Source organism: Melampsora larici-populina, assembly GCF_000204055.1.
Source record: "Melampsora larici-populina 98AG31 unplaced genomic scaffold MELLAscaffold_26, whole genome shotgun sequence".
NCBI lineage: Eukaryota > Fungi > Basidiomycota > Pucciniomycetes > Pucciniales > Melampsoraceae > Melampsora > Melampsora laricis-populina.
Genome location: NW_006768790.1, coordinates 726,872 through 742,844, shown reverse-complemented (window position 1 = coordinate 742,844; position 15,973 = coordinate 726,872). Strand labels below are relative to the sequence as shown.

At 37.3% G+C, this 15,973-nt stretch overlaps 3 protein-coding genes across 3 annotated transcripts; 2 read left to right on the top strand and 1 right to left on the bottom strand.

The window, feature by feature from the left end:
* MELLADRAFT_78214 (uncharacterized protein) lies at positions 1-2,825 on the top strand (the record flags this gene model as incomplete). The annotated part of the gene is made up of 6 exons (XM_007411696.1): positions 1-392; positions 479-563; positions 633-697; positions 776-1,604; positions 1,683-2,223; positions 2,316-2,825. The coding sequence occupies 6 exons, from the start codon at positions 159-161 to the stop codon at positions 2,410-2,412; spliced, it is 1,851 nt and encodes a 616-aa protein (XP_007411758.1).
* A 573-nt stretch (positions 2,826-3,398) lies between these two features.
* MELLADRAFT_37102 (uncharacterized protein) lies at positions 3,399-4,742 on the top strand (the record flags this gene model as incomplete). Its single annotated transcript, XM_007411697.1, has 8 exons — positions 3,399-3,428; positions 3,542-3,569; positions 3,686-3,763; positions 3,842-3,894; positions 3,983-4,091; positions 4,171-4,265; positions 4,397-4,509; positions 4,619-4,742. The coding sequence occupies 8 exons, from the start codon at positions 3,399-3,401 to the stop codon at positions 4,740-4,742; spliced, it is 630 nt and encodes a 209-aa protein (XP_007411759.1).
* Positions 4,743-7,444: 2,702 nt separating this feature from the next.
* Positions 7,445-9,123, bottom strand: MELLADRAFT_78213 (uncharacterized protein; the record flags this gene model as incomplete). The annotated part of the gene is made up of 3 exons (XM_007411638.1): positions 7,445-7,956; positions 8,035-8,212; positions 8,297-9,123. The coding sequence occupies 3 exons, from the start codon at positions 8,426-8,428 to the stop codon at positions 7,445-7,447; spliced, it is 822 nt and encodes a 273-aa protein (XP_007411700.1).
* Between the last annotated feature and the right edge of the window lie 6,850 nt (positions 9,124-15,973).

Genomic DNA, 15,973 nt, shown 5'->3' with positions numbered 1-15,973 from the left:
GATATGTGTTACTTAACGAATCGAATCGAATCGAAGGATATCATTAAATATTCATATCGAATATCACTTTGAGTGACTTGACTTTAGTTTACTTACTTTACACTTTAGTTATCTTACTTACTTGATACTTACTTACTGATTACTAAATACTTAGAGTCATGTCAAGACAGAATCAACTTAGAACAACTAACCATCAACATGAATTACCACCCATCAGAACATTAACCACCACTGCTACTACTACTACTACCACTACCACTTCACCTCAATCTAATCAAACTCAACTTTCTCATTCAAATCAATCTATCAACTTGGCAAACGATCCTCTCAGTCAAGATTATAAAGAAGTCGAAGCTCATCTAGCCAACAGTTTACCTGATTTCTTAGTCTCTGTATGACTTGACTTGCTCAATTTTCAAAGTATACTTCATCTCTTCTCTATCGTTGACGTACTTTCTCTTCTTGGTTTGATTATCAGTCTACATCAAATTCAGATGATTTATCTCGTAAACGAAAACTGGCTTCACTTGGTGCTTGGGACTTGAATCATTTCAATGCTAAACGTAAGTTCACTTTCGATTCGGTTCATTCTCCAGACCGACCTCTAACAAACTACTTTTTGATTTCCATAGGTATGTCGCCTACCCAACCAAATACTAATCATGGCTTTTCTAATCCATCTGGCACTACAACTGAGGTACGCTCTCTTCGAATCTCATAACTTCTTCAATCTTCTTGATCTCATGCACGCGATCTGACACGCATTTATACACAGCCCAATCAATTCTCAGAGCATAACTCAGAATCCACGTTTGATCATCATAATCTAACATCTCATCCCACTGCGGTAAACCCGTTACGATCTTCTACTGAACCTGTTCCTCAACATCATCTCTCCGAGACATCTTCACGTCCTCCTCAAGGACCAGACGCAGTGGCTTCACTTCTGACGGCTTATCTTAACAATCCAGTGAATCCGGTCATTGGTCAGAATACCCCTCTAAGTCGAATATCACCTCTGGCTCAAGTGGCTGCCTTTGGATCCAATGAAAACGTTCGACAAGCTGTCTTGTGTGGTTTAGCTCAATCTCAAACAAATGAAACTCCTTCTTGGGCTAAAGAACGACCTACTAAACTTGAAGGACCGTTTCTTTGTATACCTCAAAGTACAGAAGATCCGATTAAATCTAAACAAGTCCCATTGATCTATGGACCCGTTGATCCTAGTTTACTTGATCCTCAAACTGTCATTGCTGTTTATTATGCTTGTTATGCAAGTGATTCAACTACTACTTCTTCGGATTTTAAATTTGATTTAGAAGTACTTGATCCAGTTTTAGGTGGTACACCATTAGTTCCACCTTCTGCTTCGACTTCTGTTCCGGTTTCAGTGGTTCCTTCAACTCTCAACAACTCAACACCACCAGTTAAAACTAAAAATCCTCATACTCATAAACGAAATAGTGTACCTTCTATGAGTAGAGAACAAATTATTGAAGAAGCTGCTTCTGGTGTGGATCCTTTCAAGGTTCCTGAGGTGGATATGTCTGCAAGGAAACGAGCGCCTAGGAAATGTGGAGTGTGTGGGCAATATTATTGTAAAGGTATATCTCTTCTAGTCAATCTGATCTTTAAGAATTTGTTGTCTAATTTGAACATGTTTTGATTTGTTAAATTCTTAGGAAGAGGTAATCGAACTCTTTGTCCTTCTTATATTCAAGGAAGAGATGATTCACCTACACAACCACCTAGGTATGATCGACTTGGAGAAAACGAATCATCACCACATCTACCAGCAATTCCAATGGCAGTGAATATCACCAGTTCAAGCCATCGAACTAATCATTCACCTCATTTGTTAGGTGATAGGTATAATAATGATATAAGAGTCAATGATACTATGAATCATGAATCACCTATAACTCATCATATCGAAGGAAGATCAGGAGGAACCTCTTCATCTATCTCTGCACCACCTGCTTGGTCCTTTATGAATTCAGATAAACCTATGAGTTCGATTCAACAAGTTGATGATGGAAATCGAAATGAATCAAAAGATGAAGGTTTAGTAGAAGAATCATCTAATAGACGACATTCTTCTTCTGGTACTGGTACGGGTGGTGTTGGATTACCATCCACATCGTCTTCTGAAAATGTTAGAAAAAGAGGTCCTAGACGTTGTGCTGTTTGTCAATTGATGAATTGTCCTGGAAATGGAAATCGGTAAGTGATTTAAATGGGTTTGATCTTGTTTTCTTTTCAGTCATGATCAAAGAATTGATGGAGTTTTGGGGGGTTTTGGTTTGTTTTTGTAGAAAACTTTGTAGTAATCGTCCAAATCAATCTTTGAATGATGGAGTGGTCGGTTCTACAAATAGTCCTGATTGTAAATTCGAACCTCAACAAGTTTAATTCGATTTGGGGTTTTGTTTTGACTTTTTCTTTTGGAAAGAGGATCATTGGAGACCTTTTCCATTATCAAAACCGAAACCAAAAGAAATGACAAGTTTGATTGGGTTTGGCTTTCTTTCTTCGTGTATTTCAATATATGATGAAGATGATGGGTCTCTGTGTTACCTTATTTTTTCTTTCTCGACTTTTTTCTTTTGTGGATTCTTTTCTTCTTGTTGTTTTTTTTTTTCATAAAAGAAAAGGAAGAAGTTTGTTTCTTTCTTTGGAATTTTCTTTTCATCATATTTGTTATTTTTGTTATCTTTGTTTGTTTTTGTTTGTTTGTTTGTTTGTAAGGAAGAAGACGAGATGGAAACTTTTTCTAATTTATCTGTGACTATTTTTGGAAAACAAAAAAACAAAGTTTCAAAGTAGAAAAATGAAGGAAGATTTTGTTATGTATGTGGATTGTGAGTTATTAATTATTAAAGATTTGGAATTTTGTAATGGTTGTGAAGGTTCTTTGAAATTTGATGATTACTGCTTTGAATTTTTTTGAAAGATTTCATGATGGAATGCAGAGTTTGTTGGTGAAAAAACATGTGGGAGTGAAAGAAGTTAGATTGGTTGTTTGAAGGTATGTGAAGAAAACTAAAAGTTTATGGGTCTTGATATTACTCCTGAATGTTTGAAAAGTTGATTTGTATAAAGGAGGTCTTTTGAGCCTCTTTGTTTCAGCAGAGGAGACGTGGATTGCCAGTGGCAGTGTTTTGTTTGAATTGACAGTGACACAGCCATTTACACTAATATGTAGGATGGTTTTAAGGAGGTGGAAGAGGTGTACCGTGATGAAATGGTACCGTCTGTTGATTTAAGGTGGTTTAAATTAAGTGACTTCGATCGTAAGCCAGACAGAGATCTAGTTACAGTCATCAAATCGATCGAAATCAAATCAGCTCAACTCAAACCTACTCAACTCAACTCAACTCAAACCTACTCAAGACAAGATGCCATCGAACCCTCATTATGATTTCTTAGTAAGTTGATCCTTTTGATTTCTTTTTTAACTATTTATAATGGGTTTTTCCTTTTTCAAAACATCGTTTAACTTTATTATAAACTTATCATATGCTTTGATATGGTTTTATAGATCAAATTACTTTTGATTGGAGATTCTGGTAAGTTTAAAGAATTTAATGAAATCTTATCAAAACCCAAAAAACGTTAATCAATGAATTCTTTTTCTTGATCTCTTTTGGATTTCTTCTTCTTTGTTCGTTATTATATTATATAGGTGTTGGAAAATCTTGTTTATTACTTCGGTTTTGTGATGATGCTTATACACCTAGTTTTATTACTACAATTGGAATTGGTAAGATTTATAAAACCTTATCATTTAACCCTTATATGATTTCAATTTTCTTAATTTATGATTTGTTTTTTTTTCTAGATTTTAAAATTCGTACAATCGAACTTGATGGCAAACGTATCAAATTACAAATCGTAAGTGATCCTTTTACTTTGCTTAATGATGATGATCTAATTTAACATCTTGGGTTTCTTTGGTTATCTTTCTTTCTTTTCTGCTTAGTGGGATACAGCAGGTCAAGAAAGGTTTAGAACTATTACGACTGCTTATTATAGAGGAGCGATGGGAATTCTATTGGTTTATGATGTAACAGATGATAAATCGTTTACTAGTTTGTGGAATCTCTTCTAAGTCAACATACAGAAGAGTGATTTTTTTGATTGATGGTGGTTTGGTTTGGTTTGGGTTAGATATTCGTACTTGGCATTCTAATATCGATCAACATGCATCTGAAGGAGTTAATAAGATTTTGTTAGGTAACAAATGTGATTCGACAGATAAAAAGGTTAAGAATGGTTTCTTTTCTCTCTCTCTCTCTTTCGACTTCCAACTGATTCTTGGGTTAGTTTGAATTATTTTTTGATTGATGTTTTTTTTTGCTTTTTTTTTCTATTTGGAAATTTGATCTTATTATAGGTTATCTCGGAAGAACAAGGACGTGAATTAGCTACTGAACTTGGGATTTCATTTATGGAAACATCAGCTAAAACAAACACGAACGTTGAAGAAGCCTTCTTTTCATTAGCTAGGTAATTAATTTTTGATCGAGTCATGATTACATTTCTCTATAATTTTCTTTAAATAATTTATTGATGTTTTTTTTTGGCTTGTGGGGAATTTTGGTTTGGAAAAATATAGAGATATTAAAACTCGACTGATTGATACGGCTGGACCTGATCAGTCTTCTGGTTCTAATCCTAATGGATCTTCAATTACTGTTAATCAATCTGGTACTGCAGGAGGTAAAACTGGTTGTTGTTAGGGAAAACGCTGAAAAAACAATTGAATCTGAATTTCATTTGCTTGCTTTCAAACTTAATTTTCAAAGTTGTTAAATCTACCTTCAAGATGATTTCTATTTTTTTAAAAAACTTTTTGTTATCTTTTTTTTTTCTTTAAGAAACTTACCTTTTTTTTTGTTATCGTTCTAAACTTTCTGTTTTTTTTTTCCTTTTCTTTTTTCATGACGCATCAATTTTGTATTTATTTGTGATTTCTTTTATTTTTATTTTGTTTTATCTTTTGATTTCTTTCTTTCTTCCTTTCAAATTCAATTGTTTGGTGTCAAAAAAAATATTATATACGTATTTTAGATGCGAGGTTATGATTTTTTTTGCTTGGTTTTAGTGACCTTTTTGGTGATCCTGAACTATGGTTTGGAAGTCACAGTTGAGTGTTGAAATCTTTGAGAAGGAAGAAAAACTTGATGAGATTTCATCTTCAGTCATCCTTGGTATGACCACCACCACCTCTTTTTTTCTCTTTTGGATGGCTTTTGAGGTGGGAGGGGAAAGATTACATGGATGGAAAAGTGATGGTTGGAGATGAACAATGATGATGGTACTATATGGTGTATGGTTTGAATAAAGAAAATGATGCTTAAGATTGCATTCAAGTATACCTAACACCAGTCAAGATCTGGAAATGGTTTTGTTTAAAACACATCTCATTTATAGTCTTTCATATAGACTTAGCAAACTGTACTATGGGAAAGATTACATTGTAAGTTCAAAAGGAAAGGATCAAGCTTCTTGGGGGTTCTGGTTACTTTATGATTCTCAAGGTCTAATTGGTCTTGATGCATAAATCTGTGATCTAAACCATTGGATCATATTTTCCCTGAAGCACAATACCACTGTTTTATTTTCTTGGTAGTCTTTGTGATCCATTGAAACTTTCAGGTATTAGAGAGGGCCTTTGAGGATAACAAAGATTGATGTACAAGAATATTGAGCTCATCACCACTATTTCAGGATGGGGACAGGTCACACAAACCCACCAAAGAGATTTATGGGCATTCCTTGAAGTCTAGAGATACTAGGTTACGTGAAAGTTTGGATCTCTACTATTGAAGTACCTCAAGTTGAACCTTGGGCGTACCGAAGTTAGTGAGCAGGGTCCATTCTGCAAGTACAAACACAAAATGAGAAAGTACTGTGAACAATGAAGTGTTATGACTTTCAACCAAAATAGATAAATCAAAAGATCTGAGGTGTTCTTATAAATCATAAGACACAAGTAGTTGATTTGAGACTTTCCTTAAGACCCAAAAAGAATGTTTTTGGATAAGTGACACAAGGAGAGCCTTGGCTTTTTTGAATTTGAGGAATATGTGTAGGTAGTACATGTAGGCTTAGATTGGCTTGAAATTTGTTGTTGGATAAGTTGGTAGTTAGATTTTGGGATTTAATCAATGTGAAGAACAAAAGGATAAACATTGCAAAAAGGACTTGTTGAATTACATGGACTGGTAACGTTGAAAAGCAGTGTATAGAGAGAAACTTTCAAGGAGGTGTAGAATTTGATGATCAAGAGAGAAGAAAATAACCATTTATGGCACAAAGTATGCGAGGCTTCAGGTTACACAGTTTCATGATTTTTTGGGGAAAAAACATCAAGGCCTCTTTGTAGGTGACCTTCCCACAGAGTGGTTTGTTGGTATGGGTGGTTTTTTCCATCTGCTTGCCATTAATCAATGGAGTTCTGGATGAAATGTTTTTTATTCTAGGACTAACTGTGTAAACTTTTTGGGATGCCTTGGGTTAATCATGTAAATTGATCTTTTTGTTTTGATTCTGGTTCTTTTGATCATCCATTTTATTCTCAGCCTTGCTTCCTTTCTCATGTTTTGATCAGTTTTATAATTCTCAGCAAAACTCCATGTCCTGATTCTTTTGATAAAAAAAGTATGTACTTTGCAGGAAAACAAACATCAAAAACCCAAGAAAAGAATTGTTCAAGTTGAAGTAAAAAGAAGTATCACTCAAAACCCTTAAAAGAAAAAGAAAAGAATGCTAAAAACAAACAAATTTCCTGATCTTATATTCACATATTCACATATACCTAGGAAAGTAGGTAAAGAGAAAACAAACAGTTACAAAAAGATGAGTAAGAAGAACTGTCAACTAGAAGCGAAGGGAAAATCCAGAGAATTGACAGAGAATGGATAAAAGGTCAAAATGAACGAGCGAATGAATCAATGAATGAACAAAGATCAATTAGAAGTTATGATAGATTTTAATGATTTGACAAAAAAAGGTTTACAGTAAAGAATCGAAGGATTTACAAAGGATTGAATGGATTTTTTTCAACATTTTTTTTAATGAAAACTTGGTAAGACAGGAAAACTGAAGGTAGAGAAAAACACATGAGACCCAAAAGAAAAAAGTTCATAAGGAGTAAAAAGAGCAAGTGATAGATGTGGGATGAGACTGACAGAACTACATTTGAACGTACATGCAAAGAGCTGTAGGGCGAGATTTTATAGACAGACAAACAAGAAAGAAAAACGAACGAGTTTTCGAGCTTGCTTGGTTTTGAGTGATGAGCTTCATCAAATGTAAAAACAATATGAAACACCGACAAGCAAGAAAGAAAGAGGAATGTTGCATGCGAGAAGAATAAATGAGAAACCAAGAAACAGAGGGATTCAAACTAAGTAAAAAGGTGAAATGAAGATCTTCATCAACGTGCTGGTCTAGATGTGATTTTAGGAGTAGATTTAGCAAAAATTGGTGATGAACGTTCTCCAGCAGAAACGAGTTGATGCCAATAAACCGGATCACCTTCTTGAATACTAGAATGTTCACGAGGAGAAGCTGGACGACGAGTTCGAATGTAACGAGAACGCCGAGAATTAGAGATGGAGATCATTTCAGATTCATAGGAAAGCTCTTCAGGTGAATCCGATTCATATTGATAACTTGGTTCAGGTTTGGCTACGTCGAGATCTTGGATTTGAAGATGATCTCGTTCATCATGTGTCAATATGAAGGATGTTTGACTTGAATGTCTGCCTAGGCCTGGTGCATGTTGGTACGAAGATTGAGGTTGAATGACGCCAGGTTCGTCGAGAACGTAGGTACGTTCCTTGTAAGTCACTTCACCGTAGTGGAAAACCCATCGATGTCCATTGGCTGCTCGACGGTGTTTTGATACAGAGTCCTCACATCGAGAGCATGGACAGATGATGTGATCTATGGAAGGTAAGTTGGTCAGCCTTTAATCGAAAACCGCGAGGGTAGTGATAGATAAGAATAATGATTTGAACTAACAGCCAATTGTATTGCCACAGCCATAACAGCCTAGGCTTTGAGTTAGACAATTACAAGTTCTTTCGACCTGTTCGGAGTTATTGATATCTTCGTTTGAATCAGGATATAACGGACCACAATTGTACGGCATACCATCGGTGCTGAAGAGAGTGATGGAAGGTCGTAAAAGTAGTACCGCCTACATATGATGGTGATACAAGGTCAATCAGATGAACTTGGACTTGAGCATATGGTATTACAAAAAGAAACCTGATGAACTAACCCTCATACCGCGATCACTGACAAAAGCGTCACAATGAGCACATGATAGAACGTAGACCCTGTGAAGCGGGTCAGTAGGTTGTTGTTCAGTGGTAGGAGGAGTGAGATGAGTTTGTTGACGATGTTGAGCCATGGTTGAGAAATTGAGATTTGATTATAAAGATTGACGAGTGTGAAGTTTGTAAGGTGAGAAAGAGTTGTAGGTTATGATTGGCGCAGAGAGAATACGTAGAATGACAGCTAGCAAAGTTTAATGAGTCAAACTGAGAGAATCGAGGAATGAATTGTTTAAATGAATCAAGTGCGGAGATTGGGATTGATGATGTAAATTTGATACAAGAGAGTTGAAAGATGCCAAAGTTTAGCGGAGAAAAAAGGGAAATGGAAGGAAGTGAGCAGGAGCGAGAACCAAGAGTCGGATACAAAGAGGAGAAGGTTTAAAGGGTGATGATGTCTGGACTCTGGAGGGGAAATATCAAGATCTGAAATGGAATGAAAAATTGCGGATGAAACGGTATGAACAAATATAAATAAGGAGACTTGAACCTCAAACGATGGAGGGTATATATATTTGTTTTATCTCGTTCGTCTATAAACGAGCTTACGAGCCGAAGCGGTTAAAGTTGTCGAGGTTGTCAATAGATTTGAACTTCAAAAGAAAGATTCATCAACCCTTTTCTGAATCGAGGTAAAGTATCAAAATATCAAGCTTCAATCAAACTCGAGATACCAAGAAGGATGAGACTCCAAGACTAGAAAGGGGTTTCAGTGGTATTCGGTTGTTCGGTTGTATGGTATGTATCGAAAGATTTGTTTGATATAATGTCAAGACGAGCGAGCCAGGTTCTGGAAAAAACTACCAAACTTGTATGTTGTCATCAAAAAGTAACATCCAATCATGACGGACAGTTTGATCCATTTGTGATGTATTTGAATTGACTTGGTGACCTCATTAATCTTATCCTCATTCTATCAAAACAGATCCGAATCGAGAACCGAAGTTATACGTGAAGATCACAAGACGAATCAACGATATGTATGTAAATTAAGGCTGCTCTTGGGCATATGATGTTGAACAACATTGTACAATATGTGATCCAAGATTCATTGAAAGTGCAAGGAGGAGCTCGAAGATGATCAGCGAATGAACCATCTTGAACTTAATGAATGGTGATGAGGTTGATACCCAGATTCTGTTTGGTTGTGTTGATAAATATTAAGGCTTTCTCGGATGGAAAGAGATAAGGATACGGCAATGGAGCAGATGAGAAGAGTTTGAAGGTTCGTGCAATTTTCTAGCGGCTAGGCGCTTAATTTCCCATCCATCCGGCGAAAGAATCACCATATCGCAATGAAAAAAAAATGCGGCGTTGACAAGGCTTATCGATCTTCGGGTCATGATGTCTCTTCCGGGAGGCACTTCTTCACCGAGGACGGCTCGACCAGAAACATATATGATCCTCCACGTATTTTATGGCGGCACCGTACACGGTTTCACTCAATCCGTTGCAGCCTTGACCACCTATCAGCACGTCGACCGACTGGCGTCATCTGCCAATCACCCAAGTTCTTTGACAAAATATACTGGCCAGCTCAAAGGAGGGACTTAGAGTCAAAAAATGGCATGCGATCTGGCAGGGCTTTTTCCCAAAATCTACTTGCCTGATGAAACTTTTTTTTACAATTTCAAGTTTCCCTAGCCCCAAAACAAAAAGGGTGCGTCTTCAATGTCTCTATAACCTGGTACTCTCGGTTTCTTAAAAGTGCCAGTGGTTGTGTGGATATTGTCATTCAGGGCTTGGTGCCAAAAATCGAGTAGTTTGGCTGATTTAAGTCTGAATTTTGAGTTTTGGTATAGACTTTAAACAGAAGCAATCAAGCTATCAGGATTCTGAAAGTGTTGGGTCGTAGCCAAAAGCAAAGCACACATTTTTCATTTTGGGGCCAGGAAAGCACAGCCAGCATATTTGGCTTGGAGCCAAAAATCCGAGGATTCCTCGGACTCTGACTCCGAGTTAACCCCCATCTGAGGATCCAATCCGAGGCAACGGCCAGGGCCAACATTTGCCTCAGAATTAGCCCTTGGGTGCCCTTTTCCTCAGGGGCGCCGTCCGAGGACTCCTCGGACATTTGTCTCGGAGCCAAATATGCCGGCAGTGAAGGTTAGGGCCCATTTGGCTGGAACCCAAAAACGGTTTTTGGTCAAAAACACCACCGAAGCCAAAAACCGTTTCTTGGGCAAAACAGTTTTTGATTTTTGTCAAAAACACTGGCGGTTGGCAACTTCATTTAATCAAAAATTCTTTGATTTTAAAAAACAGCCTTGAGGCTGTTTTTCAGACCAAAAACAAAATTTGCCCCTCTACTTTGATCTTTTAATGAGCTTTTCAGTTGAGTGCTTGGTAATTGTATAACCAAATTTCATGTTTTTCAATCCACCACTTGAAACAGGGGCAGATTGAAAAAGCATTTGTGTCAACACTGAGACAGCTAATCTACCCGTAGCTGATAGCGCAAGATAACGTAGCTAGAAACATGCCACAAAGCTACAGCTAGCAGGAATTAGCATGAATGAATCCCAGCTACCCTACGCAGAGTCCCAGAAATCTCCAGCTAACCAAATTTGGCCCTGTAGCGTAGTGTAGAGGCACAAAACTCAGCTACAGTAGCTCGTAGTGTAGTGTAACTTGACAAGTTACACTATCATAAAGGTCAGATCTGTGTTAACTGCATACAGTTACGCTACATACAAAATGCATGGTAGTGTGTTGTAGCGTAGCTGTCTCAGCGTTGTTTGTGTAACGATTTCTGGCTAAACCAGCCAAACAGGCTTGTAGAATGGTAGAAAAAGTTCCATAGAACAAGTAGATTTTGGGGAAAAGCCCCAACAGATTTCTTGCCATTTTTTTTTGACTTTACAAGTAAGTCCCTCCTTTTCTCCCAACCACAGTACACCAGCCAAACACACCATCAGTTGGGATACATGTAGACAGGTACACTCACAGCCCCCAATCACTGGTCACTGGTAGCAATACCTGAAGTGTCCCTCCACAAAAAGCAAAAGTGGAGCGGCTTGCTCCGCCTGTGCTATGGTCCCAGGCAAAAAGCGGGTCTAAGTGCTCCGCCTGCGCTACCAGCTTCTCTGAGTTCATAGAGCGGAGCACATTTTGAGCGGGGCAATTGCAAGTCTTGCTGTGCTCTCAAGTTTGGCATGAATGACCCAGCAAGCCAATCTGAAAGATCCTGAAAGCTGTCAAGAGATAAATATCAACACACGCCTCTTTGAATAGTGGTCAATATTCTATTGCACATGAATGATTGAGGTCCAATGTGATTGCTTATGCTGACTTCCTCCTGAATGTTTGTTTTATGTATCTTTCATATATGGTTTGGCTTCTCCATGCTCATTGCATATACTTATTCTTGTGTTTGCATGAAATCAAATTATAGAACAATCCGCTCCACTCTGAAAACCAAAGATCATATGTGATGGGGCACAAGCGGGGCAGGTGTGTCTTGTAAGCAGAGCAAGAGAGGGTGTCAGATGTAGCGGGATTGCGCCCCATTACAAAGAAAAAAAGAAAAAATCAGATTGAAGCGGAGCACTTCAGGTGTTGCTGGTAGGCCAAGGGAACTACCTACATCAGAAAGTTTTTAGAAAGTTGCAAGAAACTTATGAAGTGGGTATTAAATGGATATCACCAATGTAGCCTGGTGTTAAATCCCCAGAACTTTTCAAAGGGGAGCTCAGAAACTTGATGCATGATTTCCCCACAAGATTTGAATTGGTGCTTTGGACCATGAGCTTCCAGAAATTTAGATTCAGAGTTCAACAGTGTTGATCAAATTATGTGTCAAAGTGTTGCAGTGACATTTTGGTTACCCCAAAAGGGCAATGTTGTCAGCTTTGGCAATCTAAGGAGGTCCTCCAGCAGATCATGTGGTTGACTGACTGTTTGTTAAAGGGAAATAGTGGAGAGATGCCTGGCGCAAACAAATACAGCTGTGAGAAATTCTCAAGTGTAAGGCCCAATATTACTTCTTATAGCTTGGTTCTTCTTTCTTGCAGTTGCCCTTGCCCTCCCGATTGCTGGACTTGCAATGTCCCCAGCTTACGCCAGGGGGGGGGCTTGCTTGAAAAGCCCATTTCCTCCAATTTCTTTGTGGATTTACTAAGTTCCCATTGATTCTCTATATATTGGCGCAGATTGGCCCTTTATCCCTATGTGACCTTGACTTTGCCAATTTGTTTTTATTCTGACCTTCACAATTTTCATTTGTTGTTATTTTTCATCATTCAATACCTTAGGGCACGTTTGGTTGCAATTGCAAAGTGTAATCTCAATTTGAGGTCTGTGACTTTGCTAGGGGGCAATTGAGATTTTGTGAAAAAATCTCAAATTTCAAAATAATCTCAACCTGGAGTCCTTTTGCCAAGATCACGTTTGGTACAAAACCCAAACCATATTCAAAATCACCTCAATGCACCTTCACATCCATCACACACATCTGCCCCTTCCAAGATGTCCAATACGGACTCTGATTCAAGCATTGATCTAAGATCAACCTAGCCTTCATCCAACAAAGATGACAATGACCTTGTCCTCAACCTTCTGCTTGAGCACGCTCATGTTTTTCCTTCTGATCTTTCTTTCCTTTCTGTTATTTATTTATTTTTTGAGCTTGAAGCATGGTTTGTGATTTTTGAGATGAGATGAAATTTTCCTGAGAAAAAAGAAGTGTTGATCAAACTGAAATGGCAAAGAGAAAAATGGCCAGTCATCCAATTGGATACTTTGATCAAATTGATTTTTTGACATTGACGAGTTCCAAAAATCTTTGGAACTTGTAGTCATGACGTCAAAGACGGTCAAGTGGCAAATTTTGACAAGTCCCAAACAGAAATTATTGATGGATAATCTCCCTTTTGGAGATTATCCCAAAGGGACTCAAAAGCTACTTTTGGGACAGGGATTGAGATTATTTTTTGGGACCATAATCTCTCACAAACGTCTTTCTTTCAATTCAGATTTTTTTGAAATTCGACTGTGATTATCAAAAAAATTGCCAAAACAAATTGCAACCAAACATGCCCTTACTTAGTACTTATGATTATCTTGCTTCAATTACATTGAAAAATTGACAAACCATCTTTTCAAAACAACTTGCCTTTCTTTCTAACCATCTTTTCAAAACAACTTGCCTTTCTTTCTTCTCTTCTACTCCTGATTTATTTTACATAATATGATCACACTCTTTGTGAAAACATGAAACTAGTCTTCTTTTATACTCTTTTAAATTTCTTGTGTTGGATAGATTGAGTTGTTGCAAAAAGATTCAAAGCAATCTCTTCAAAGGTGGCAATTTGTTGATCAGTCAAATTGATTTATTTTTTTAACCTCATGATTATGGGTTACTGATGTGTCTGCTTCTGATTTTTGTCATGTAGGAGAGTTTCACAAATTTAAAAAAAAAACAAGCCAATCAACACTACACAAAATGTAATCTTTACCTGGCGGTAAAGATTACATTTGGTGTAGTGCAAGTAGCTCAATCAGCCAAATCATCATTTTTAGAGTCCTTGTAAAACTTTCCTTTTGAGCAATAGTGCGCTTGTCACCGCTTCAGTGGACAAAACCTCATTCTCAGTGAGTTTTGATTCTAGATCTCTTGCTTGAAAGCCTCAATATCTAAGCATCAAGTTCAATGATTCAGGGGTTCTCTTCTCGGCACGTTTCAGTATGGAACTATAAGTAGCCTTGCTCCAATAAAAGGAACCATGTTTCATGTAAAAGATGACATTCAAATCAATAATAGAAACACATAATTTTCAAGAGAGGTTTATATGAAAATGTGTAGCCACACTGCTCAACATCCCTATGAGATTTGCACTGACACTGATGTGTTTCTCCCCCACTTGAATTGAGTGTCGTGTAGCAACATCTCATTAATAGCATTACACGTATGGTGAAATGCTCATTAGGTATGTAAACAGTTTTTCTCTTTCTAACATCATGACATCATTCCTATTATGTTCAATGAATATCATATAAGACCAACAGTTCTCTTTACTTTATGTTGTTCTTTTTCTTCATCAAACCTAATAATTGTTTTCTCAATCATTAGATTGTTTTTATTATTTCAATCATCTTCAGTCTCTTGTCAAGACTGACATCTGATCATCATCATATTCAGGTGTTGGTTAACTCTTTAGTTTAGTTCTCTTTTAATGAATCCAAACCTAATAATTGTTTTCTCAATCATTAGATTGTTTTTGTTCTTTTGAACATCTTCAGTCTCTTGTCAAGACTAAAATCTGATCATCATCATATTCAGGTATTGGTTTTATTCTTTCAATCATCTTCAGTCTCTTGTCAAGATTGACATCTGATCACCATCATATTCAGATACCTGAATTCTTTACTTGCAGGTCTTCAATAGCACTAACAAGCCTGTAAAGCAGAAATGGGGTCAGCTCTTGCGCTCACCAACTCACATTTCATTTTCACTTATTCTGTCACAAGAGGATTCTAAGATTCTAGGTCCTGCAACCTTTTTTGCATTGTGTCCGTGTAGGCTTTGCTTGTCAACAAGCCCACACTGACTCCCTTTGAGGCAGAAAGGGAAGTCGTGCGCGCTTGTCAACAAGCGAATGCTACCTGGACACGGTGTTGTCCACTTTGGTGTGTGATTAAATTTACATAATCAGTTCACAGTGTGATTCACTTGACTCGTCTCATCCAGTAGAAATCCCTCTTCTCATCCCAGTTTTTTGGACCCAATGACTCCAGCTTAAACTTTCCTTCCAGTTTCTTTCATCTTTAATGTCACAGCCTACTTCACTGTTCCTGTTCTATTGAAACCACTCTTGTCTGTTGCGACTCCAATATTGCTTCCCTTTTGCATTGGTAATCTTGCTCAGTTTTCCAGATACATCTTTGACTTTGTTATCCTGTGTTTCCTTGTTGTTCAATTGACTGTCTTTCATCATCTATTTCATGTGCAAATCAAAGCTTTCTGATTTTGTCTTCTTTTCATTAGTGTGCTGATGCACAGCCCAATCTGAAAAGCTTTCTAGTGGAAAGTCACTCCAGTATCTGCCAATTCCTGTACGTTAAGTTCTGGGGATTTAACGGTGTGCAATATCACCCATCTATTGACAAGTTATTGAGATACTCCCAAAATTGAGATGAGGTCACATGACATGATAAAATTGTACAAAACTGCTACTGTATTTCCCCACCAACAATATACAGTCTATTAACCTTCATCATGTAAATTTACTGAGTTATTGAGGTTTGAAAAAAATCAGACACAAGATACTATTTTTGTACTACACCTAAGACTTGATTGTGGAATATCTTCAAGGTTCATGAATATAAATACACATCAAATTTGATATTCCTCTCTGCAATATGGTTCTCCACATCTTTGTCACCTACAGCCTCCCTGTATGAGCAGTATTTCTATATGTAATTTTGGATTGTACATAAACAGCCATTTTTTTCATTGATTCTGAGACCCTAGGAAGCATATGGCATTTTTTTGGAAAAGGCCAGTCAAATGTATATCAATCAATTTAAGAATGATCTTGGCAATATGTTCCCTCACAATTTGCCTCAAGGGCAAAGAACTTCAGAAAATCAAACTTGCAGACAACATCAGGAATTACATGTAG